Here is a 27,345-nt window from a genome sequence, read left to right as displayed (position 1 = left end):
TTCCAAAACAAAACACACGTGGGCGAGGGAGAGAATGGGTTGGTGTTCTGCAGTTTTCAGGGCTTCAGGCTGTGTTGTCTGACAAGGGTTTACCACCATCTAGTGTCCACTGTTGGATCCTACAAACTGGACCAACTGTTAAAAAGTGGGCGTGGTAGATGTTAATATATTTTTCTTAGTATATACTTTGTGAACTTATGTGCTTCTTTTGTTGTACATCATGATTTTTACAATAATAATACTAATAATAATATCACTTTTCGTTTTGTAGGAAAACCAAGGCACTTTCCATCACACAAGGGGTTAAAAAGAGAAACAAAATAAGGTATTTATTGAGCATTTTAAAGTATTTTTTGAGAGTGGTATTTTATATTTTTTCTGTATACTTTGAAGCCAATATATATGTTCCTTCCAGAAAGCTTGTTTCTTCTCATGAACCCATCATCTGAATGTTTATGTTGATAGATGTCTGAAGAGGAAGAAACCAGGGAAGTACTCTTCCCAGACTGGGAAGGTCCAGACAAAACTGGCCTAACCATTGAACAGACAAGTGAAGGAGAGATCTTTGTCAAGGAAGTGAAAGGAGAATCCCCTGCTGCACGGTCTGGAAAAGTATATGAAGGTAGGAAATTAATTTCTTTCTCCTGATCTCAATTTTTATTAAGTCAAAGCTAAATATATTTCACGTACGTGTTGACTTATCTCAAGTATACTTAAAAGACTTTTTCTTTTTCCTTGATTTTTTTTGCTGCTGTCTGCACATAATTCTTAGGTGACCAGATTGTAGGTGCCACTATCTACTTTGATAACATGAGCTCGGAAGAAACAGCTGAGCTGCTGAAGACACTGAACCGTCACAAAGTTGGACTGAAACTACAAAACAAATCCCCTTGCTGCTCGCCCTTGAGCACACCATGTCGTTCACCGATGGGTACACTGACGTGGGAAGGGAAGACCCGGTTTGGAGGTTCCAGTCCAGACATCATCCTTGTAAGTACTTAATTATTTGGATAATGTATGACTTGTTTGTGGGGTACAGAAAAAATAAATGGTGTTAACATTTTCCTGTTGTTTCCCTTCTTGTTTTTCTTTCAAAAGAGCGGAGACGATGAGGACTATAAGAGAATATACACAAAAAAGATCAAACCAAGGCTGAAGTCTGAAGACCTTGCAGAAGGAGTGGATGTTCGCACAGAGCGGCACAGCAGCACAAGCAGCGATGGCAGCACAATTACCACCATCACCCGTCGCATCACTACCTACACTGTGGACATGCCGAGTGGCATAAGTGAGCAACTTGAACTTTCAGGCCCAGAGTTCAAGGGGCTAAGGCACGAATCAGGAGATGGCTCTCCTCGTATCAGAATTTCACATGGCAGTCCTTCAGGTAAAATGGGATTAGAGGAGGGAGTTTTTGAGTCAAGCAATGTTTCTTACACTGGGCCACACATTAGCTCCACAGAAACACATTGGAGCGGTGGAGGAGTAAAGACCACAACAACAACAAAAGAGGTAGAAAAAGAAAGAGATACAGGTGTTAGGTTTAAAGGGCCAAACTTTGGAATAACAGGTAGTAGTCAGGGAGGCATTGAGATCTCAACAGGGAGTTGTGAGCAAGGAGATGGAAGCATTCGGGTGTCAGAGACAAGTATGAAACTAAAAGACAGCACAAACACTGGGAGTAAGCGTGTTACAGTGGGAGGATTTGGAGGTGCAGAGGTAGCCTCAGCTGATGAAAATGGAGGGTCACTTACTCTGTCTCTACCAGGAAAAGGCATGCAGATTTTGACAACTTCTATTGATAAAACAAAGCAGGGAAACACTGACGAGGAGTTAGGTGAGAAAACAAAGGTGACCGTATCTGAAATTACCATCAGTAGTCCACAGGCAAAAGGATCAGGCTCTATTGATATTTCAGATGTCAGACATGGTGGAGGTAGGATAGTAGGACCAGCAGTATCATTAGACAATACTGCCTCAGGCCGGGGCAAAATTTCAGTGTCAGGTATGGATGTTAACCTCTCAAGTTCAAAGCTGAAAGATGATGTTGATGTCAACTTGCCAAGTACAAAGGGAAGAATAAAAACATCTGGAAAAGATGCAGCTGCTGGTGACTTCATGGTGACAGCACCTGAAATGAGCATCCAAACCAAAGCACCAAAAAGTGATAGTACATACAAAATGGAGATGTCTGGTGTTGACGTTAAAATGCCAAAGACAGAGGAAGCAATAAAGGCACCCCAGGTAGATATTAAAACACCTAAAGTTGACTTTAAAGTTCCAGACAGTGAAGGTGGTAAAATAAAAACAGAGGGACTGAAATTCAAAATGTCATCTAAAAAAGGAGACACAACGGAAGACAGTGATGTTGATCTGAAAGGATCCAAGCTCAAGGCAGATGTTTCAGTTCCAAAGATTGAAGGTCTCACAAAAACATCATTGATTAAGATTAAGGGACCAGAAATAGATACTGGAAAAGCAGGAGGATTTGAGGTCAAAATTCCAGGAGCTGATTTTGAAGGCCCTAAAACACAACTCAAGATGTCAGATGTAGATATCAAACTGAAAGGTCCAAGAGCTGAAGGAGATGTGTCAATGCCGAAGATACAAGGAGACATAAAAGCACCCAAAGTGGATGTTGATGGTCCAGATATTGAGACTGAGGGGTATGAAGCAGGCTTTAAAATGCCTAAATTTAAAATCCCATCATTTGGAATAAAAAGTTCAAAAATGGAAGGACTGGAAGTTGATGCTGATATTCCAAAACCAGACACTGACATAAAAGCTCCTGAAATGAAAGTCAAAGGGAAAGGAATTGACATAGAGACTCCAAGTGGTAATATTTCAGGATCAAAATTCAACATATCAGGAGCAAAAATCTCAATACCAGATGTGGATGTGAGTGCCAAGGGTCCAAAAATCAAAAGTGATGTGGATATGTCAGCTTCAAAGACAAAAGGAAAAATAGGAACACCTCAAGTCGACATCAAGGGCCCCAAGGTTAACATTGAAGGGCAAAAGGGTGGATTTGAGATGCCCAAAGGAAAAATGCCATCAATTAACATTAGTGGTCAAAAAGTGGAGTGTCCAGGGGTTGATGTAAACCTTCCAAGCAGAAACATTGATGTGAAAGCCCCTGAGGTTGACATTCAAGCTCCTGAAATTGAAATTCAGGGAGCTGATGGAAACATCAAAGTACCTAAAGTACCAAGCATGAAAGGACCAGGAATTGACATCAAATTAAAAGGTCCTAATGTTGACAGTAAAGTGGATGTTTCACTTCCGAAGATTAAAGGAGACGTAAAAGTACCTGATGCTGACATTAAAGCTCCAGAAATTGATATTGAAGGACCAGATGCAAAACTGAAAGAACCCAAGATTAAGATGCCGATGATAAAAGGTTCAAAGATGCCAGAATTTGACATCAAATTAACAGGTCGGAAGGTTGAGGGAGATGTGGATATTTCACTTCCAAAGATTGAGGGTGAAATAAAAGCTCCCGAGGCGGACATTGAAGGACCAGATGTTGACATTGAAGGTCCCAAAGGTGGATTCAAAATGCCAAAGTTTAAAATGCCATCATTTGGCATGAAAGGTCCAAAAGTGGAAGGTCCAGATGTTGATATAAACCTTCCTAAAGCAGACATTGATGTGAAAGCACCTGATGTTGACATTAAAGCTCCAGAGATCGACATTGAAGGTCCTGAAGGAAAAATCAAAGGGCCAAAACTTAAGATGCCAACGATAAAAGGACCCAAAATGCCAGAGTTTGACCTGAAATTGAAAGGTCCCAAGGTTGAGGGAGATGTGGATGTTTCACTTCCAAAGATAGAAGGAGACATAAAAGCTCCTGACGTGGACATTGAAGGACCAGATGTTGACATTGAAGGTCCTAAAGGTGGATTCAAAACGCCAAAGTTCAAAATTCCATCATTTGGCATGAAAGGTCCAAAAGGTGAGGGCCCAGATGTTAATGTAGGACTTCCAAAAGCCAACATTGATGTTAAGGCACCTGACATTGACATCAAAGCACCAGACGTCAACATTGAAGGCCCAGATGCAAAACTGAAAGGACCCAAATTAAACATGCCATCAATTTCTGGACCCAAAATCTCAATGCCTGATGTGGATTTCCACCTCAAAGGTCCAAAAGTCAAAGGCGGTGTTGATGTGTCAGTGCCGAAGTTAGAAGGAGAAATAAAAACACCCGAAGTTGACATCAAAGGTCCGGAGGTTGATATTGAAGGCGGAAAAGGAGGATTTGAGATGCCAAAGATCAAAATGCCATCATTTGGATTCAAAGGGCCAAAAGTGGAGGGCCCAGATGTTGATGTAAACCTTCCTAAAGCAGACATTGATGTGAAAGCACCTGATGTTGACATTAAAGCTCCAGAGATCGACATTGAAGGTCCTGAAGGAAAAATCAAAGGACCAAAACTTAAGATGCCAACGATAAAAGGACCCAAAATGCCAGAGTTTGACCTGAAATTGAAAGGTCCCAAGGTTGAGGGAGACGTGGATGTTTCACTTCCAAAGATAGAAGGAGACATAAAAGCTCCTGACGTGGACATTGAAGGACCAGATGTTGACATTGAAGGTCCCAAAGGTGGATTCAAAATGCCAAAGTTTAAAATTCCATCATTTGGCATGAAAGGTCCAAAAGTTGAGTGCCCAGATGTTGATGTAAACCTTCCTGAAGCTAACATTGACGTTAAGGCACCTGATATTGACATCAAAGCACCAGACGTCAACATTGAAGGCCCAGATGCAAAACTGAAAGGACCCAAATTCAACATGCCATCAATTTCTGGACCTAAAATCTCAATGCCTGATGTGGATTTCAAACTCAAAGGTCCAAAAGTCAAAGGCGGTGTTGATGTGTCAGTGCCGAAGGTAGAAGGAGAAATAAAAACACCTGAAGTTGACATCAAAGGTCCAGAGGTTGATATTGAAGGCGGAAAGGGAGGATTTGAGATGCCAAAGATCAAAATGCCATCATTTGGATTCAAAGGTCCAAAAGTGGAGGGTCCAGATGTTGATATAAACCTTCCTAAAGCAGACATTGATGTGAAAGCACCTGATGTTGACATTAAAGCTCCAGAGATCGACATTGAAGGTCCTGAAGGAAAAATCAAAGGACCAAAACTTAAGATGCCAACGATAAAAGGACCCAAAATGCCAGAGTTTGACCTGAAATTGAAAGGTCCCAAGGTTGAGGGAGACGTGGATGTTTCACTTCCAAAGATAGAAGGAGACATAAAAGCTCCTGACGTGGACATTGAAGGACCAGATGTTGACATTGAAGGTCCCAAAGGTGGATTCAAAATGCCAAAGTTTAAAATTCCATCATTTGGCACGAAAGGTCCAAAAGTTGAGTGCCCAGATGTTGATGTAAACCTTCCTGAAGCTAACATTGACGTTAAGGCACCTGATATTGACATCAAAGCACCAGACGTCAACATTGAAGGCCCAGATGCAAAACTGAAAGGACCCAAATTCAACATGCCATCAATTTCTGGACCTAAAATCTCAATGCCTGATGTGGATTTCAAACTCAAAGGTCCAAAAGTCAAAGGCGGTGTTGATGTGTCAGTGCCGAAGGTAGAAGGAGAAATAAAAACACCTGAAGTTGACATCAAAGGTCCAGAGGTTGATATTGAAGGCGGAAAGGGAGGATTTGAGATGCCAAAGATCAAAATGCCATCATTTGGATTCAAAGGTCCAAAAGTGGAGGGTCCAGATGTTGATATAAACCTTCCTAAAGCAGACATTGATGTGAAAGCACCTGATGTTGACATTAAAGCTCCAGAGATCGACATTGAAGGTCCTGAAGGAAAAATCAAAGGACCAAAACTTAAGATGCCAACGATAAAAGGACCCAAAATGCCAGAGTTTGACCTGAAATTGAAAGGTCCCAAGGTTGAGGGAGACGTGGATGTTTCACTTCCAAAGATAGAAGGAGACATAAAAGCTCCTGACGTGGACATTGAAGGACCAGATGTTGACATTGAAGGTCCCAAAGGTGGATTCAAAATGCCAAAGTTTAAAATTCCATCATTTGGCACGAAAGGTCCAAAAGTTGAGTGCCCAGATGTTGATGTAAACCTTCCTGAAGCTAACATTGACGTTAAGGCACCTGATATTGACATCAAAGCACCAGACGTCAACATTGAAGGCCCAGATGCAAAACTGAAAGGACCCAAATTCAACATGCCATCAATTTCTGGACCTAAAATCTCAATGCCTGATGTGGATTTCAAACTCAAAGGTCCAAAAGTCAAAGGCGGTGTTGATGTGTCAGTGCCGAAGGTAGAAGGAGAAATAAAAACACCTGAAGTTGACATCAAAGGTCCAGAGGTTGATATTGAAGGCGGAAAGGGAGGATTTGAGATGCCAAAGATCAAAATGCCATCATTTGGATTCAAAGGTCCAAAAGTGGAGGGTCCAGATGTTGATATAAACCTTCCTAAAGCAGACATTGATGTGAAAGCACCTGATGTTGACATTAAAGCTCCAGAGATCGACATTGAAGGTCCTGAAGGAAAAATCAAAGGGCCAAAACTGAAGATGCCAACGATAAAAGGACCCAAAATGCCAGAGTTTGACCTGAAATTGAAAGGTCCCAAGGTTGAGGGAGATGTGGATGTTTCACTTCCAAAGATAGAAGGAGACATAAAAGCTCCTGACGTGGACATTGAAGGACCAGATGTTGACATTGAAGGTCCCAAAGGTGGATTCAAAATGCCAAAGTTCAAAATTCCATCATTTGGCATAAAAGGTCCAAAAGTTGAGGGCCCAGATGTTGATTTAAACCTTCCTGAAGCTAACATTGACGTTAAGGCACCTGACATTGACATCAAAGCACCAGACGTCAACATTGAAGGACCAGATGCAAAACTGAAAGGACCCAAATTCAACATGCCATCAATTTCTGGACCTAAAATCTCAATGCCTGATGTGGATTTTCACCTCAAAGGTCCAAAAGTCAAAGGTGATGTGGATGTGTCAGTGCCGAAGGTAGAAGGAGAAATAAAAACACCCAAAGTTGATATCAAAGGTCCAGAGGTTGATATTGAAGGCGGAAAGGGAGGATTTGAGATGCCAAAGATCAAAATGCCATCATTTGGATTCAAAGGTCCAAAAGTGGAGGGTCCAGATGTTGATATAAACCTTCCTAAAGCAGACATTGATGTGAAAGCACCTGATGTTGACATTAAAGCTCCAGAGATTGACATTGAAGGCCCTGAAGGAAAAATCAAAGGACCAAAACTTAAGATGCCAACGATAAAAGGACCCAAAATGCCAGAGTTTGACCTGAAATTGAAAGGTCCCAAGGTTGAGGGAGATGTGGATGTTTCACTTCCAAAGATAGAAGGAGACATAAAAGCTCCTGACGTGGACATTGAAGGACCAGATGTTGACATTGAAGGTCCCAAAGGTGGATTCAAAATGCCAAAGTTCAAAATGCCATCATTTGGCATGAAAGGGCCAAAAGTTGAGGGCCCAGATGTTGATGTAAACCTTCCTAAAGCCAACATTGATGTTAAGGCACCTGACATTGACATCAAAGCACCAGACGTCAACATTGAAGGCCCAGATGCAAAACTGAAAGGACCCAAATTCAACATGCCATCAATTTCTGGACCTAAAATCTCAATGCCTGATGTGGATTTCCACCTCAAAGGTCCAAAAGTCAAAGGCGGTGTTGATGTGTCAGTGCCGAATGTAGAAGGAGAAATAAAAACACCTGAAGTTGACATCAAAGGTCCAGAGGTTGATATTGAAGGTGGAAAGGGAGGATTTGAGATGCCAAAGATCAAAATGCCATCATTTGGATTCAAAGGTCCAAAAGTGGAGGGTCCAGATGTTGATATAAACCTTCCTAAAGCAGACATTGATGTGAGAGCACCTGATGTTGACATTAAAGCTCCAGAGATCGACATTGAAGGCCCTGAAGGAAAAATCAAAGGGCCAAAACTTAAGATGCCAACGATAAAAGGACCCAAAATGCCAGAGTTTGACCTGAAATTGAAAGGTCCCAAGGTTGAGGGAGATGTGGATGTTTCACTTCCAAAGATAGAAGGAGACATAAAAGCTCCTGACGTGGACATTGAAGGACCAGATGTTGACATTGAAGGTCCCAAAGGTGGATTCAAAATGCCAAAGTTCAAAATTCCATCATTTGGCATAAAAGGTCCAAAAGTTGAGGGCCCAGATGTTGATGTAAACCTTCCTAAAGCCAACATTGATGTTAAGGCACCTGACATTGACATCAAAGCACCAGACGTCAACATTGAAGGACCAGATGCAAAACTGAAAGGACCCAAATTCAACATGCCATCAATTTCTGGACCCAAAATCTCAATGCCTGATGTGGATTTCAAACTCAAAGGTCCAAAAGTCAAAGGCGGTGTTGATGTGTCAGTGCCGAAGGTAGAAGGAGAAATAAAAACACCTGAAGTTGACATCAAAGGTCCAGAGGTTGATATTGAAGGTGGAAAGGGAGGATTTGAGATGCCAAAGATCAAAATGCCATCATTTGGATTCAAAGGTCCAAAAGTGGAGGGTCCAGATGTTGATATAAACCTTCCTAAAGCAGACATTGATGTGAAAGCACCTGATGTTGACATTAAAGCTCCAGAGATCGACATTGAAGGTCCTGAAGGAAAAATCAAAGGGCCAAAACTTAAGATGCCAACGATAAAAGGACCCAAAATGCCAGAGTTTGACCTGAAATTGAAAGGTCCCAAGGTTGAGGGAGATGTGGATGTTTCACTTCCAAAGATAGAAGGAGACATAAAAGCTCCTGACGTGGACATTGAAGGACCAGATGTTGACATTGAAGGTCCCAAAGGTGGATTCAAAATGCCAAAGTTCAAAATTCCATCATTTGGCATGAAAGGGCCAAAAGTTGAGGGCCCAGATGTTGATGTAAACCTTCCTAAAGCCAACATTGACGTTAAGGCACCTGATATTGACATCAAAGCACCAGATGTCAACATTGAAGGACCAGATGCAAAACTGAAAGGACCCAAATTCAACATGCCATCAATTTCTGGACCTAAAATCTCAATGCCTGATGTGGATTTTCACCTCAAAGGTCCAAAAGTCAAAGGCGGTGTTGATGTGTCAGTGCCGAAGGTAGAAGGAGAAATAAAAACACCTGAAGTTGACATCAAAGGTCCGGAGGTTGATATTGAAGGCGGAAAAGGAGGATTTGAGATGCCAAAGATCAAAATGCCATCATTTGGATTCAAAGGTCCAAAAGTGGAGGGTCCAGATGTTGATATAAACCTTCCTAAAGCAGACATTGATGTGAAAGCACCTGATGTTGACATTAAAGCTCCAGAGATCGACATTGAAGGCCCTGAAGGAAAAATCAAAGGACCAAAACTTAAGATGCCAACGATAAAAGGACCCAAAATGCCAGAGTTTGACCTGAAATTGAAAGGTCCCAAGGTTGAGGGAGATGTGGATGTTTCACTTCCAAAGATAGAAGGAGACATAAAAGCTCCTGACGTGGACATTGAAGGACCAGATGTTGACATTGAAGGTCCCAAAGGTGGATTCAAAATGCCAAAGTTCAAAATTCCATCATTTGGCATAAAAGGTCCAAAAGTTGAGGGCCCAGATGTTGATGTAAACCTTCCTCAAGCCAACATTGATGTGACAGCACCTGACATTGACATCAACGCACCAGACGTCAACATTGAAGGACCAGATGCAAAACTGAAAGGACCCAAATTCAACATGCCATCAATTTCTGGACCCAAAATTTCAATGCCTGATGTGGATTTCCACCTCAAAGGTCCAAAAGTCAAAGGCGGTGTTGATGTGTCAGTGCCGAAGGTAGAAGGAGAAATAAAAACACCCGAAGTTGATATCAAAGGTCCAGAGGTTGATATTGAAGGTGGAAAGGGAGGATTTGAGATGCCAAAGATCAAAATGCCATCATTTGGATTCAAAGGTCCAAAAGTGGAGGGTCCAGATGTTGATATAAACCTTCCTAAAGCAGACATTGATGTGAAAGCACCTGATGTTGACATTAAAGCTCCAGAGATCGACATTGAAGGCCCTGAAGGAAAAATCAAAGGACCAAAACTTAAGATGCCAACGATAAAAGGACCGAAAATGCCAGAGTTTGACCTGAAATTGAAAGGTCCCAAGGTTGAGGGAGATGTGGATGTTTCACTTCCAAAGATAGAAGGAGACATAAAAGCTCCTGACGTGGACATTGAAGGACCAGATGTTGACATTGAAGGTCCCAAAGGTGGATTCAAAATGCCAAAGTTCAAAATTCCATCATTTGGCATAAAAGGTCCAAAAGGTGAGGGCCCAGATGTTGATGTAAGCCTTCCTCAAGCCGACATTGATGTGACAGCACCTGACATTGACATCAATGCACCAGACGTCAACATTGAAGGACCAGATGCAAAACTGAAAGGACCCAAATTCAACATGCCATCAATTTCTGGACCCAAAATCTCAATGCCTGATGTGGATTTCAAACTCAAAGGTCCAAAAGTCAAAGGCGGTGTTGATGTGTCAGTGCCGAAGATAGAAGGAGAAATAAAAACACCCGAAGTTGACATCAAAGGTCCAGAGGTTGATATTGAGGGCGGAAAGGGAGGATTTGAAATGCCAAAGATCAAAATGCCATCATTTGGATTCAAAGGTCCAAAAGTGGAGGGTCCAGATGTTGATATAAACCTTCCTAAAGCAGACATTGATGTGAAAGCACCTGATGTTGACATTAAAGCTCCAGAGATTGACATTGAAGGCCCTGAAGGAAAAATCAAAGGACCCAAATTCAACATGCCAACTATTCATGGACCAAAAATCTCAATGCCTGATGTTGATTTCCATTTGAAAAGCCCCAAACTCAAAAGTGATGTGGATTTCTCAGTTCCAAAAATAAAAGGAGCCATAGAAACACCTGAGATTGACATCAAAGGTCCACAGGTTGATATTGAAGGCCCAAAAGGAGGATTTGAGATGCCAAAAATTAAAATGCCATCATTTGGAATGAAGGGTTCAAAAGTTGAGGGCCCAGATGTTGATGTAAGTCTTCCTAAAGCCAATATTGACGTTAAGGCACCTGACATTGACATCAAAGCACCAGATGTCAACATTGAAGGACCAGATGCAAAATTGAAAGGACCCAAATTCAACATGCCATCAATTTCTGGACCCAAAATATCAATGCCTGATGTGGATTTCCACCTCAAAGGTCCAAAAGTCAAAGGTGGCGTTGATGTGTCAGTGCCGAAGGTAGAAGGAGAATTAAAAACACCCGAGGTAAAGATCAAAGGTCCTAATGTTGACTTGGAATCTCAAAGGGGAAAATTTTCTGGTCCAGACATCAAATTGCCAACAATATCTGGACCAAAAGTATCACTACCAGATGTTAATATTAACCTGAAGGGACCAAAGTTGAAAAGTGATTTGAAAGGGGATGTTCAACTTCCAAAAGCTCAAATTGAGGGCCCAGATGTTACAGTTGATGCTCCTGAAATCGGGACAAAGAAAACAAAATTTAAAATGCCAAAGTTTGGATTTAAGGGTCCAAAAGTAAAGGCCCCAGATGCTGATGTGAAATTGGTACAAGGGGATATCAGCATCAAGGGAAAAGCTGGTAGTACCGAAGGTCTTGATGTTGACCTGGGATTGTCTGGTCCAAAAACAAAAGGATCCAAATTTAAGATGCCAAAATTTGGATTCAAAGGACCAAAGGTTGAAGTGCCAGATGTTGATCTTAATGTTTCCAAAGCAGGAATGAATATAAAAACTCCTCAGATTGATGCTGACATTGAAGCGCCAGATGTTAAACTTGAGGGCCCTGAAGGAAAAGTCAAAGGAGCAAAACTCAAAATGCCAAGTATATCTGGACCAAAACTTTCCTTACCTGATGTGGATTTCAACTTGAAAGGTCCCAGACTTAAAGGTGATCTGGATGTGAATGTTCCAAAGGTAAAAGGGGACATGAAAGGACCTGATGTTGACATCAGAGTTCCAGAGGCTGAAATTGAAGGAGGTGGGGGATTTGAAATGCCAAAAATCAAAATGCCTTCTTTTGGCATTAAGGGTCCCAAGTTGGAGAGTCCTGAAGTTGATGTTAATCTCCCAAAAACTGACATAAAGGTCCAGGGACCTGAAATTGACATGGATGGTCATAGTATTGATGTTGAAGGCCCTGATGCAAAATTTAAGGGACCAAAGGTAAAGCTGCCATCCATATCAGGTCCAAAGATGCCAGACTGGGATATCAATCTGAAAGGACCAAAAATAAAGGGTGATGTGAATGTGAAAGGTCCCAAAATTGAAGGTGACATAGAAATGCCGTCAGGAGACATTGAAGTTCCCGAGGTTGACTTGGAGAGTCCTACTGGCAAGATCAAAGGACCCAAATTCAACATGCCAAGCATTTCAGGACCGAAAATCTCCATGCCAGATGTGGATTTCAAACTGAAAGGTCCAAAAGTCAAAGGTGGTGTTGATGTGTCAGTGCCAAAGGTAGAAGGAGAAATAAAAACACCTGAGGTTGATATCAAAGGTCCAGAGGTTGATATTGAAGGAGGAAAGGGTGGATTTGAGATGCCAAAGATCAAAATGCCATCATTTGGATTCAAAGGTCCAAAAGTGGAGGGTCCAGATGTTGATATAAACCTTCCTAAAGCAGACATTGATGTGAAAGCACCTGATGTTGACATTAAAGCTCCAGAGATTGACATTGAAGGTCCTGATGGAAAACTCAAAGGACCGAAATTTAAGCTTCCATCCATATCAGGACCCACGATGCCAGATTGGGATATTAAACTGAAGGGACCCAAAATGAAAGGAGATGCAGATGTGTCAGTTCCAAAGATCGAAGGAGATATAAAGGCTCCAAAGATTAAACTTGAAGGGCCAGACATTGACATTGAGGGTTCCAAAGGCGGAATTAAAATGCCTAAATTCAAAATGCCATCATTTGGGGGCAAAGGTCCAAATGTGGAGGGTCCAGATGTTGATATAAACCTTCCAAAAGCTGACGTAGATATTAAAGCCCCTGAACTGGATATTAAAGGACCTGAAGTTGAATTTGAGAGTCCAAGTGGAAAAATCAAAGGACCAAAATTCAACATGCCAAGCATTTCAGGACCGAAAATCTCCATGCCAGATGTGGATTTCCATCTGAAAGGTCCCAAACTCAAAGGTGATGTGGATGTGTCAGTTCCAAAAATTGAAGGAGACATCAAAGGTCCCAAGGTTGATCTTGAAGGTCCAGAATTTGACATTGAGGGCCCTAAAGGGGGATTGAAAATGCCTAAATTCAAAATGCCATCATTTGGGGGCAAAGGTCCAAAACTTGAAGGGCCAGAAATAGATGTCAGCCTGCCAAAAGCTGATGTTGATATTAAAGCCCCTGAACTGGATATCAAAGGACCTGAACTGGACATTGAAAGCCCGAGTGGAAAGATTAAGGGACCCAAGTTCAACATGCCAAGCATTTCAGGACCGAACATCTCCATGCCAGATGTGGATTTCCATCTGAAAGGTCCCAAACTCAAAGGTGATGTGGATGTGTCAGTTCCAAAAATTGAGGGAGACATAAAATCACCTGATATTGATATTAAAGGTCCACAAGTTGACATTGAAGGTCCAAAAGGGGGATTTGAGATGCCGAAAATCAAAATGCCATCATTTGGATTCAAAGGTCCAAAAGTGGAGGGTCCAGATGTTGACATCAATCTTCCCAAAGCAAACATTGATGTGAAGGCACCTGAGGTTGACATTAAAGCTCCGGAGATTGACATTGAAGGTCCTGATGGAAAACTCAAAGGACCGAAATTTAAGCTTCCATCCATATCAGGACCCACAATGCCAGATTGGGATATTAAACTGAAGGGACCCAAAATAAAAGGAGATGCAGATGTGTCAATTCCAAAGATTGAAGGTGACATCAAAGGTCCCAAGGTTGATCTTGAAGGTCCAGAATTTGACATTGAGGGCCCTAAAGGGGGATTGAAAATGCCTAAATTCAAAATGCCATCATTTGGGGGCAAAGGTCCAAAACTTGAAGGGCCAGAAATAGATGTCAGCCTGCCAAAAGCTGATGTTGATATTAAAGCCCCTGAACTGGATATCAAAGGACCTGAACTGGACATTGAAAGCCCGAGTGGAAAGATTAAGGGACCCAAGTTCAACATGCCAAGCATTTCAGGACCGAACATCTCCATGCCAGATGTGGATTTCCATCTGAAAGGTCCCAAACTCAAAGGTGATGTGGATGTGTCAGTTCCAAAAATTGAGGGAGACATAAAATCACCTGATATTGATATTAAGAGTCCACAAGTTGACATTGAAGGTCCAAAGGGGGGATTTGAGATGCCGAAAATCAAAATGCCATCATTTGGATTCAAAGGTCCAAAAGTGGAGGGTCCAGATGTTGACATCAATCTTCCCAAAGCAAACATTGATATGAAGGCACCTGAGGTTGACATTAAAGCTCCGGAGATTGACATTGAAGGTCCTGATGGAAAACTCAAAGGACCGAAATTTAAGCTTCCATCCATATCAGGACCCACAATGCCAGATTGGGATATTAAACTGAAGGGACCCAAAATAAAAGGAGATGCAGATGTGTCAATTCCAAAGATTGAAGGTGACATCAAAGGTCCCAAGGTTGATCTTGAAGGTCCAGAATTTGACATTGAGGGCCCTAAAGGGGGATTGAAAATGCCTAAATTCAAAATGCCATCATTTGGGGGCAAAGGTCCAAAACTTGAAGGGCCAGAAATAGATGTCAGCCTGCCAAAAGCTGATGTTGATATTAAAGCCCCTGAACTGGATATCAAAGGACCTGAACTGGACATTGAAAGCCCGAGTGGAAAGATTAAGGGACCCAAGTTCAACATGCCAAGCATTTCAGGACCGAAAATCTCCATGCCAGATGTGGATTTCCATCTGAAAGGTCCCAAACTCAAAGGTGATGTGGATGTGTCAGTTCCAAAAATTGAGGGAGACATAAAATCACCTGATATTGATATTAAGGGTCCACAAGTTGACATTGAAGGTCCAAAAGGGGGATTTGAGATGCCGAAAATCAAAATGCCATCATTTGGATTCAAAGGTCCAAAAGTGGAGGGTCCAGATGTTGACATCAATCTTCCCAAAGCAAACATTGATGTGAAGGCACCTGAGGTTGACATTAAAGCTCCGGAGATTGACATTGAAGGTCCTGATGGAAAACTCAAAGGACCGAAATTTAAGCTTCCATCCATATCAGGACCCACAATGCCAGATTGGGATATTAAACTGAAGGGACCCAAAATAAAAGGAGATGCAGATGTGTCAATTCCAAAGATTGAAGGTGACATCAAAGGTCCCAAGGTTGATCTTGAAGGTCCAGAATTTGACATTGAGGGCCCTAAAGGGGGATTGAAAATGCCTAAATTCAAAATGCCATCATTTGGGGGCAAAGGTCCAAAACTTGAAGGGCCAGAAATAGATGTCACCCTGCCAAAAGCTGATGTTGATATTAAAGCCCCTGAACTGGATATCAAAGGACCTGAACTGGACATTGAAAGCCCGAGTGGAAAGATTAAGGGACCCAAGTTCAACATGCCAAGCATTTCAGGACCGAAAATCTCCATGCCAGATGTGGATTTCCATCTGAAAGGTCCCAAACTCAAAGGTGATGTGGATGTGTCAGTTCCAAAAATTGAGGGAGACATAAAATCACCTGATATTGATATTAAGGGTCCACAAGTTGACATTGAAGGTCCAAAAGGGGGATTTGAGATGCCGAAAATCAAAATGCCATCATTTGGATTCAAAGGTCCAAAAGTGGAGGGTCCAGATGTTGACATCAATCTTCCCAAAGCAAACATTGATGTGAAGGCACCTGAGGTTGACATTAAAGCTCCGGAGATTGACATTGAAGGTCCTGATGGAAAACTCAAAGGACCGAAATTTAAGCTTCCATCCATATCAGGACCCACAATGCCAGATTGGGACATTAAACTGAAGGGACCCAAAATAAAAGGAGATGCAGATGTGTCAATTCCAAAGATTGAAGGTGACATCAAAGGTCCCAAGGTTGATCTTGAAGGTCCAGAATTTGACATTGAGGGCCCTAAAGGGGGATTGAAAATGCCTAAATTCAAAATGCCATCATTTGGGGGCAAAGGTCCAAAACTTGAAGGGCCAGAAATAGATGTCCGTCTACCAAAAGCTGATGTTGATATTAAAGCCCCTGAACTGGATATCAAAGGACCTGAACTGGACATTGAAAGCCCGAGTGGAAAGATTAAGGGACCCAAGTTCAACATGCCAAGCATTTCAGGACCGAAAATCTCCATGCCAGATGTGGATTTCCATCTGAAAGGTCCCAAACTCAAAGGTGATGTGGATGTGTCAGTTCCAAAAATTGAGGGAGACATAAAATCACCTGATATTGATATTAAGGGTCCACAAGTTGACATTGAAGGTCCAAAAGGGGGATTTGAGATGCCAAAAATCAAAATGCCATCATTTGGATTCAAAGGTCCAAAAGTGGAGGGTCCAGATGTTGACATCAATCTTCCCAAAGCAAACATTGATCTGAAGGCACCTGAGGTTGACATTAAAGCTCCGGAGATTGACATTGAAGGTCCTGATGGAAAACTCAAAGGACCGAAATTTAAGCTTCCATCCATATCAGGACCCACAATGCCAGATTGGGATATTAAACTGAAGGGACCCAAAATAAAAGGAGATGCAGATGTGTCAATTCCAAAGATTGAAGGTGACATCAAAGGTCCCAAGGTTGATCTTGAAGGTCCAGAATTTGACATTGAGGGCCCTAAAGGGGGATTGAAAATGCCTAAATTCAAAATGCCATCATTTGGGGGCAAAGGTCCAAAACTTGAAGGGCCAGAAATAGATGTCAGCCTGCCAAAAGCTGATGTTGATATTAAAGCCCCTGAACTGGATATCAAAGGACCTGAACTGGACATTGAAAGCCCGAGTGGAAAGATTAAGGGACCCAAGTTCAACATGCCAAGCATTTCAGGACCGAAAATCTCCATGCCAGATGTGGATTTCCATCTGAAAGGTCCCAAACTCAAAGGTGATGTGGATGTGTCAGTTCCAAAAATTGAGGGAGACATAAAATCACCTGATATTGATATTAAAGGTCCACAAGTTGACATTGAAGGTCCAAAAGGGGGATTTGAGATGCCGAAAATCAAAATGCCATCATTTGGATTCAAAGGTCCAAAAGTGGAGGGTCCAGATGTTGACATCAATCTTCCCAAAGCAAACATTGATGTGAAGGCACCTGAGGTTGACATTAAAGCTCCGGAGATTGACATTGAAGGTCCTGATGGAAAACTCAAAGGACCGAAATTTAAGCTTCCATCCATATCAGGACCCACGATGCCAGATTGGGATATTAAACTGAAGGGACCCAAAATAAAAGGAGATGCAGATGTGTCAATTCCAAAGATTGAAGGTGACATCAAAGGTCCCAAGGTTGATCTTGAAGGTCCAGAATTTGACATTGAGGGCCCTAAAGGGGGATTGAAAATGCCTAAATTCAAAATGCCATCATTTGGGGGCAAAGGTCCAAAACTTGAAGGGCCAGAAATAGATGTCAGCCTGCCAAAAGCTGATGTTGATATTAAAGCCCCTGAACTGGATATCAAAGGACCTGAACTGGACATTGAAAGCCCGAGTGGAAAGATTAAGGGACCCAAGTTCAACATGCCAAGCATTTCAGGACCGAAAATCTCCATGCCAGATGTGGATTTCCATCTGAAAGGTCCCAAACTCAAAGGTGATGTGGATGTGTCAGTTCCAAAAATTGAGGGAGACATAAAATCACCTGATATTGATATTAAAGGTCCACAAGTTGACATTGAAGGTCCAAAAGGGGGATTTGAGATGCCAAAAATGAAAATGCCATCATTTGGATTCAAAGGTCCAAAAGTGGAGGGTCCAGATGTTGACATCAATCTTCCCAAAGCAAACATTGATGTGAAGGCACCTGAGGTTGACATTAAAGCTCCGGAGATTGACATAGAAGGTCCTGATGGAAAACTCAAAGGACCGAAATTTAAGCTTCCATCCATATCAGGACCCACAATGCCAGATTGGGATATTAAACTGAAGGGACCCAAAATAAAAGGAGATGCAGATGTGTCAATTCCAAAGATTGAAGGTGACATCAAAGGTCCGAAGGTGGACATTGCAGGACCAGACATTGACATTGAAGGTCACAAAGGAGGATTTAAAATGCCTAAATTCAAAATGCCATCATTTGGGGGCAAAGGTCCAAAACTTGAAGGGCCAGAAATAGATGTCACCCTGCCAAAAGCTGATGTTGATATTAAAGCCCCTGAACTGGATATCAAAGGACCTGAACTGGACATTGAAAGCCCGAGTGGAAAGATTAAGGGACCCAAGTTCAACATGCCAAGCATTTCAGGACCGAAAATCTCCATGCCAGATGTGGATTTCCATCTGAAAGGTCCCAAACTCAAAGGTGATGTGGATGTGTCCGTTCCAAAAATTGAGGGAGACATAAAACCACCTGATATTGATATTAAAGGTCCACAAGTTGACATTGAAGGTCCAAAAGGGGGATTTGAGATGCCAAAAATCAAAATGCCATCATTTGGATTCAAAGGTCCAAAAGTGGAGGGTCCAGATGTTGACATCAATCTTCCCAAAGCAAACATTGATGTGAAGGCACCTGAGGTTGACATTAAAGCTCCGGAGATTGACATTGAAGGTCCTGATGGAAAACTCAAAGGACCGAAATTTAAGCTTCCATCCATATCAGGACCCACAATGCCAGATTGGGATATTAAACTGAAGGGACCCAAAATAAAAGGAGATGCAGATGTGTCAATTCCAAAGATTGAAGGTGACATCAAAGGTCCCAAGGTTGATCTTGAAGGTCCAGAATTTGACATTGAGGGCCCTAAAGGGGGATTGAAAATGCCTAAATTCAAAATGCCATCATTTGGGGGCAAAGGTCCAAAACTTGAAGGGCCAGAAATAGATGTCAGCCTGCCAAAAGCTGATGTTGATATTAAAGCCCCTGAACTGGATATCAAAGGACCTGAACTGGACATTGAAAGCCCGAGTGGAAAGATTAAGGGACCCAAGTTCAACATGCCAAGCATTTCAGGACCGAAAATCTCCATGCCAGATGTGGATTTCCATCTGAAAGGTCCCAAACTCAAAGGTGATGTGGATGTGTCAGTTCCAAAAATTGAGGGAGACATAAAATCACCTGATATTGATATTAAAGGTCCACAAGTTGACATTGAAGGTCCAAAAGGGGGATTTGAGATGCCAAAAATGAAAATGCCATCATTTGGATTCAAAGGTCCAAAAGTGGAGGGTCCAGATGTTGACATCAATCTTCCCAAAGCAAAAATTGATGTGAAGGCACCTGAGGTTGACATTAAAGCTCCGGAGATTGACATTGAAGGTCCTGATGGAAAACTCAAAGGACCGAAATTTAAGCTTCCATCCATATCAGGACCCACAATGCCAGATTGGGATATTAAACTGAAGGGACCCAAAATAAAAGGAGATGCAGATGTGTCAATTCCAAAGATTGAAGGTGACATCAAAGGTCCGAAGGTGGACATTGCAGGACCAGACATTGACATTGAAGGTCACAAAGGAGGATTTAAAATGCCTAAATTCAAAATGCCATCATTTGGGGGCAAAGGTCCAAAACTTGAAGGGCCAGAAATAGATGTCAGCCTGCCAAAAGCTGATGTTGATATTAAAGCCCCTGAACTGGATATCAAAGGACCTGAACTGGACATTGAAAGCCCGAGTGGAAAGATTAAGGGACCCAAGTTCAACATGCCAAGCATTTCAGGACCGAAAATCTCCATGCCAGATGTGGATTTCCATCTGAAAGGTCCCAAACTCAAAGGTGATGTGGATGTGTCAGTTCCAAAAAATTGAGGGAGACATAAAACCACCTGATATTGATATTAAAGGTCCACAAGTTGACATTGAAGGTCCAAAAGGGGGATTTGAGATGCCAAAAATCAAAATGCCATCATTTGGATTCAAAGGTCCAAAAGTGGAGGGTCCAGATGTTGACATCAATCTTCCCAAAGCAAACATTGATGTGAAGGCACCTGAGGTTGACATTAAAGCTCCGGAGATTGACATTGAAGGTCCTGATGGAAAACTCAAAGGACCGAAAATCAAAATGCCATCAATATCAGGGCCAAAAATGCCAGATTGGGATATTAATTTGAAGGGGCCCAAAATCAAAGGAGATGTTGACGTGTCAGTTCCAAAGCTTGAAGGTGACATCAAAGGTCCCAAGGTTGATCTTGAAGGTCCAGAATTTGACATTGAGGGTCCTAAAGGGGGATTGAAAATGCCTAAATTCAAAATGCCATCATTTGGGGGCAAAGGTCCAAAGCTTGAAGGGCCAGAAATAGATGTCAGCCTGCCAAAAGCTGATGTGATATTAAAGCCCCCTGAACTGGATATCAAAGGACCTGAACTGGACATGAAAGGCCCGAGTGAAAGATTAAAGGGACCCAAGTTCAACATGCCAAGCATTTCAGGACCGAAAATCTCCATCTGCCAGATGTGGATTTCCATCTGAAAGGTCCCAAACTCAAAGGTGATGTGGATGTGTCAGTTCCAAAAATTGAGGGAGACATACAACCACCTGATATTGATCTTAAGGTCCACAAGTTGACATTGAGGTCCAAAAGGGGGATTGAGATGCCCAAAAATCAAAATGCCATCATTTGGATTCAAAGGTCCAAAGTGGAGGGTCCAGATGTTGACATCAATCTTCCCCCAAGCAAACATGATGTGAAGGCACCTGGAGGTTGACATTAAAGCTCCGGAGATGACATGACGGTCTGATGGAAAACTCAAAGGACCGAAAATCAAAATGCCATCAAATCAGGGCCAAAAATGCCAGATTGGGATATTAATTTGAAGGGGCCCCAAAATCAAAGGAGATGTTGACGTGTCAGTTCCAAAGCTTGAAGGTGACATCAAAGGTCCCAAGGTTGATCTTGAAGGTCCAGAATTTGACATTGAGGGTCCTAAAGGGGGATTGAAAATGCCTAAATTCAAAATGCCATCATTTGGGGGCAAAGGTCCAAAGCTTGAAGGGCCAGAAATAGATGTCAGCCTGCCAAAAGCTGATGTTGATATTAAAGCCCCTGAACTGGATATCAAAGGACCTGAACTGGACATTGAAAGCCCGAGTGGAAAGATTAAGGGACCCAAGTTCAACATGCCAAGCATTTCAGGACCGAAAATCTCCATGCCAGATGTGGATTTCCATCTGAAAGGTCCCAAACTCAAAGGTGATGTGGATGTGTCAGTTCCAAAAATTGAAGGGGAAATAAAAGCACCTGATGTAGACATTAAAGGTCCAGAAGTTGATATTGAAGGACCAAAGGGTGGATTTGAAATGCCAAAAATCAAAATGCCATCACTCAACATTAAAGGTCCAAAAATGGAGCATCCAGATGTTGACATAAAGCTTCCCAAGGCTGATATCAACTTGAAAACACCTGATGTTGACATTAAAGCTCCAGAGATTGAAATTGGGGGCACTGATGCAAAAATTAAAGGACCCAAAGTCAAGATGCCAACAATTAAAGGACCGAAAATGCCAGATTTTGATATCAATCTGAAAGGTCCTAAAGTCAAAGGTGACATGGATGTGTCAGTCCCAAAGATCGAGGGAGACATAAAAACACCTGAAATTGACATTAAAGGTCCACAAGTTGATATCAAAGGTTCAAAGGTGGATTTGAGATGCCCACAATGAAAATGCCATCACTGAACATTAAAGGTCCAAATGTGCAGGGTCCAGACTTGGATGTCAACCTTCCCAAGTCTAATATCAATATTGACGCTCCTGACTTTGATGTAAACCTTAAAGGCCCTAAAATTAAAGGAGAGTTTGATGCCTCACTTCCTAAAATGGAAGGTGACATGAAAGGTCCATCCATCTCTATGGATGGTGGAAAGACAGGTGTCACATTCCCGAAGTTCAAAGGCCCCAAATTTGGAATGAAATCCCCAGAAATGGAAGGACCTGATACCACTGTTAAAGCACCTATGTTCAGCGGGGGTTTAAAAGTAAATCTCCCAGATACTGATGCAAGTTTGGATGCCCCTGATATTGACATCAATGTAAAGGGGAAAAAGGGTAAATTTAAACTTGCAAAAGTGAAAGGAAAGGTAAAGAAACCTAATGTTGACATACACAAACCAGGAGTAGACCTTGATGCAGACACACCAAATATTCATGTCAAAGGAACCAAAACCAAGAAGCCTCTTTTTGGCAAACTACATTTCCCAGATGTGGAATTAGATATCAAATCACCGAAAGTGAAAGGTGATGGATCTTTTTCAGAGGGACTAAAATCACCTGATCTGGATTTGTCTGGATCTGCTAGTATTGAGAGCCCGGATGTCAGTATCAAAGGGGCAGATGTAAAATTAAAGACTCCTCATATTAAAACTCCAAATGTGAAAGGTGGTGCAGAAATTGAGGCAGGTATTTCAGGGGACAGGGCAACTGGTGGCCTTCAATACCCAGAAGGTACAGTAACTTTTCCAAAAATGAAGGTACCTAAATTTGGCATTGCTCTGCCACAGCTTGAAGGCCAAGGAGGTGGTGGAAATACTGAATCGGAACTTTCAGCCAGTGGAGGAATAAATATACAGCCTCCATCTATTAGTTACCAAACCAGTTCACAAAATATTGAGGTTCCAAGTCCAGAGCTGAGGCACAGTGAGGGCAAAGCAAGGGTAAAGATGCCAAAATTGTTTGGCAGATCAAAAGCAAAAGGCAGTAGTGAAGGTGACCTTCGGGGGGAGTTAGAGTTGAGTCATGGAGCAATAGGAAGCAAGGAATTGAATGTAAACATGGGGGGAGTAGGTGGTGGGAAATTAGAATTACAGGGAGACCCTGGAATCAGTGTGTCAAGTAAAGGCAAGTCAGCCTCACTGGATCTATTCAAAAAATCAAGGCATCGGTCTTCTTCTCTGAGTGATGAAGGTGGGCTTGCAGTCAGCTCTCCTTCTGCTCATTTAGAAGCTGAGGGAGGTGACATTTCATTAGATCTAGGAGGAAGCAAGGCTGGTGGAAAGAAAGGCAAGCTGAAGTTTGGCACCTTTGGAGGTTTTGGTTCAAAGTCAAAGGGCTCATATGAAGTGTCACTTGGTGAGGACAGAGAAGCAGGAGCAGAAGGAAGTGGGAATGTTTCTCTACCCTCTAAAAAGTCAAGGCTGTCTTCATCTTCCAGCAGTGACAGTGGTTCAAGAGGAGGTTTTAGGTTCCCAAAACTTGAACTGTCTGTTTCACCAAAAAAATGATCAATTATGAGGTAAATTAAACTCTCTCATGTACACTCAAAAGTGTCCTCCTAAAACCACAAAACCTTTAAATATTAACAATGTGAGGGGGACAGTCATCTCAGTGTCACTGACCATGAGTAACTTTTTTTTTTTTAACCAATTAGATGGAGGGCATGAGATTGTTTAAAATCAATTAAAGCTGTAAATAAGATGAATTTGTATTGTAATAATAAATATTGTTTTTGTACATAGTCCAGATTTATTGAAAATATGCCATTTTACCAAATTTTCACCAATAGTTTATTACAGGGTTTGCCATTGCGTCTTATTTCATTCTTTTAAATGAAAGTTGTTAATGAACAGGTGTGGTATATTTGTATCCAAGGGTCTATTGCACAGAAAAGATAGTTCGTTATTTTTGAAGGAAAATGTTGTTTATACACCAGACACAAATATAAACAGGCAGCATTTTTTATGTATGAAATTATTTTATGTTCAGGCTTTGATATTATGTAATCAGTGCAGCAATGCATATATATGCAACATAGAGGTGGCCCTGGGTAATACATTCTAAAGAGTGATGATGTTGTAGAAACCATAATTGCAAAGACAATCACTGTTTGGAAATTATCAACTCTCTAAAATGCTGTCAGTACATCCTGTTTACTTTTAAGAACATGTATTCACCTTTAACATCTGTGCCACTTACCAAAACTAAGCATCGCTTCATGTCTTTTAAACATGTTTTGTTTTCATTACCTATTTTATGATGCTTTGTATTTTATTTTTTTCTGTCACTTGCTCTTTTTACACAATTCTTATGAACATGTAAACAATGTCACAAATAAACAGTCACTTTTTGATGTCATTTTATTTGTTTGCAAGCAAAATCTGCATTGAGAGAGAGTTGCATAGTTTTGATCAGAGATGATGGCTATAGAACATTCTTTGGGTCTATACTTTTGTTGTGCATTCTGCCAAATAAACTCAATAAAATGAGCTATAGAATGTATCATGTCTCTTATACTATCTTATCACTATCTGCCAATTCTCTAATGATATGTGCAACATTTGGATTTGGCCATATCTCTTTCCATGTTAGTGATTTCATACATGTCTTGACCATTGATCTAAAGACACAAACCTAACATAAATAACCATGAGTGTGGAAGTCTATGGATATAGAATATTACTGGAAACATGAACATAAAATATTTATAAAGGGGTCTGCCCAGTACCATATCAAACAAGAGCTCAAATTAAGTGTATTTTTGGCAATCTGGCCATAAGTTTCACATTAAGGTATACCAGGGGGACCTCATTTCACACACATTCAACACATTCTATGGTAATTAAACAGCAACTTTTACAAGTCACTTTATATATCATGTACCACATTTACTAAGTTTCTTTGCTTAAAGCTATAGCTGTTATTTATATGGTAGAAGTAGTGAGTAAAATAAATAAATAAAAATCTCTTTAGTTTTATATAACATTGGTTGAACACACACACACACACACACACACGTATATATACATGCATAGTTTGATGATGTGCATAGGCAATTTTTTACTAGTTAAGTCCGTAATTAAATCTAAAACTTGTTATTGGTTTCTACAGATAGGTGGCAGCAAATCAAGCTACTGTGGCAGCAAATCAAAGCAGCAGATTCTGATGATGCTGCTTTCAAGGTTTATGATTTCAATGTCATTGTTTCCACATGGCCGCTGCACCATTGACATACACGATTAACGAATATTAACAGGAACTAGGAAAAGAGATCATATCTCTCCTGTGTTAGCTGCTCTTCATTGGCTGCCAGTCAAATATAGAGTAGAATTCAAAATCCTTCTTTTAACATATAAAGCTCTGAATGGCCAAGCTCCATCATATCTCAGAGAGCTCATCATTCCTTACTGTCCTAGTAGGCCACTCCGCTCTCTAGATAGAGGTTTACTAGTGGTTCCTTCCAGAGGAAATCAGGAGGCAGATCGTTCAGTTATCAGGCTCCTCTTCTATGGAACCAACTTCCAGTATCGGTCCGGGGGGCGGACTATTTAGTAATTTTCAAGACCAGGCTTAAAACTTTCCTGTATGACACAGCTTATAGTTAAAAAGTTAGAGTCCTCTACTCTTTAGCTATGCTGCTATCCTCCCCCCAGACTGCTGGGGGGAGGACTGAGCTTCTCTCTCTCTCTCTCTCTCTCTCTGTCTCTCCCTGTCACCCTCTCTCCTCCTCTCCCTCTTTCTCTCTCCCTCCGTCTTGCTTGCTCTCCTTTCCTCCCCCCTTGCATTCGTTGATAAGAATCATCCTTCTTAAAAAACACAGTTTCATCCAGTTGTAAGCATTTATACTACATTTACTAACCATGTTCTGCCAAAGTCTCTGTCTCTCCCAGTTCCTCTCCTCTCTCTCCCTGTCCTCATCCTGCAGGTGGTGACTCATCGCCATCCCATGTTCCTGCAACACCTGCTGGTCCCATATTTCATGAATTCTGGATTACAGCTCAACTCCATGAACTTCATGCAGCAACATGTTCCTGCCTACACCCCCCCCCCCCTCCAATGCCTATCTCCCTCTCTCTCTCTCTCTCTTCCACTCTCAACCCAACCGGTCGAGGCAGATGGCGGCCCCCCCCTGAGCCTGGTTCTGCTCGAGGTTTCTGCCTCTTAAAGGAAGTTTTTCCTTGCCACTGTTGCCAAGTGCTTGCTCATCGGGGGATCTGTTGGGTCTCTTTAAATAAATTTATAAAGAGTTTGGTCTAGACCTGCTCTAAAGTGCCTTGATGTAACTTTGTTATGATTTGGTGCTATACAAATAAATCTGATTTGATTTGATACATTTATATTCATCTTAAAATATCCGTTATAGCTATTTGATAGTAAAGCTTATTGATTTGGGTTGAAAAAAATATATATATCACCCTCAAGGTAGAAGAAGCTAAATTTGAAAAAAGGTTGTTGACTACACGAACCACAGATTGTTCTACAGTTGTTCTACTGAAGTGATTTATACATTGACATTTTGTCAGTGGATTAAACCAGAGATTTTTCCTCTCACAAGACACTGTCGCACTGATTACATTATATATATAAAAAAAACCACAACAACAATTCAACAGATCAGGATAATTTTTGGAAAAAAAGTAAGGCCCTTTAAAAATCCTTATACCAATAAAACAGTGTCTTGATGCGCTTACGCAAGTGACATGAAAAATATGCCACCCAGTGGCCAATATTGTTAGAAGGATTGTCTACAGATACACTTCAGACTGATCATCTTGTGACCAGTTAATTCTGGCATGTAATTTATCCAACTCATAAAAAGCTGCAATAATCATATGGCATTTTCTAACTTTTGATTAATATTTTATCTCCTTGAAACAAGTAATTGAACTGCACTTGCAGAGTGCAGACATGGGTAAACTAACCCTAACCCAATAATTATGTGTCTTACTTTTTATTTAATCAGGCTGAGATCTTTACTCATTAAATACATTACACCCCATTGATTAGTTCTATAGAAACATAGTTTGCAAGAAAGCTTGGTAAAGGCACTCTCGTGCCTCAAACACAGGATGTCATCCAAGTGCTCCTGCTTGCATGAAGCCCATTGTTGCAGCAGTGCATAGGAAGGAAATTATCAGGAATTTCCTTTAAAAGAGGAAAGTGCCTGTTTCCTTTCTGGAGAAGCAAACACATTTTGGGCTGAAAGGAAAAAAACTGTCACAGTTGTGGGCTATGTGTAAGTTACTGGATGAAGCTTGGAGATTACACTTATTCTGTTCAGAAGAGAATGAATCAGTTTGAATGCTGACGACTAAGATTTTCTCAGGTAAGAATTAAAACTTGTGATTGTTTTCCCACATAAATTTCCTTGGCATTTGTTGTTAATGAACATTTATTAAACAGGCATTATTCTAGTGAAAGATATTACAAGGAAGAAGTTCAAATGTAACCAATAGCCATTTTTTAAAAAATCATAAATTCTGCATGCT

At 41.3% G+C, this 27,345-nt stretch overlaps 2 protein-coding genes and 1 pseudogene across 3 annotated transcripts in view; all 3 read left to right on the top strand.

The window, feature by feature from the left end:
- ahnak (AHNAK nucleoprotein) overlaps positions 1–20,098 on the top strand; it is a 30,737-nt gene extending 10,639 nt beyond the window's left edge. Inside the window, exons 3-6 of the mRNA XM_029511849.1 lie at positions 272–325; positions 466–622; positions 773–990; positions 1,099–20,098. Coding sequence (XP_029367709.1) covers positions 466–622; positions 773–990; positions 1,099–19,956 — 19,233 coding nt within the window. The 5' untranslated portion in view covers positions 272–325 and the 3' untranslated portion in view covers positions 19,957–20,098. The remainder of the gene's footprint in view (positions 1–271; positions 326–465; positions 623–772; positions 991–1,098) is intronic.
- An 854-nt stretch (positions 20,099–20,952) lies between these two features.
- On the top strand, positions 20,953–24,358 carry LOC115049556 (neuroblast differentiation-associated protein AHNAK-like; annotated as a pseudogene).
- Positions 22,967–27,345, top strand: part of klhl4 (kelch-like family member 4) — a 32,399-nt gene continuing 28,020 nt past the window's right edge. The window contains exon 1 of one of the 2 annotated variants that reach the window (XM_029511855.1): positions 22,967–22,975. The gene's annotated coding sequence lies outside the window, so the exon portion shown is untranslated. Of the gene's footprint in view, positions 22,976–27,063; positions 27,183–27,345 lie in introns of those variants that run through there. The other variant, XM_029511854.1, reaches the window with a different exon arrangement.

Source organism: Echeneis naucrates, chromosome 10 (assembly GCF_900963305.1).
Source record: "Echeneis naucrates chromosome 10, fEcheNa1.1, whole genome shotgun sequence".
NCBI classification, from domain to species: domain Eukaryota; kingdom Metazoa; phylum Chordata; class Actinopteri; order Carangiformes; family Echeneidae; genus Echeneis; species Echeneis naucrates.
This window is presented reverse-complemented; position numbering and strand designations above follow the sequence as displayed.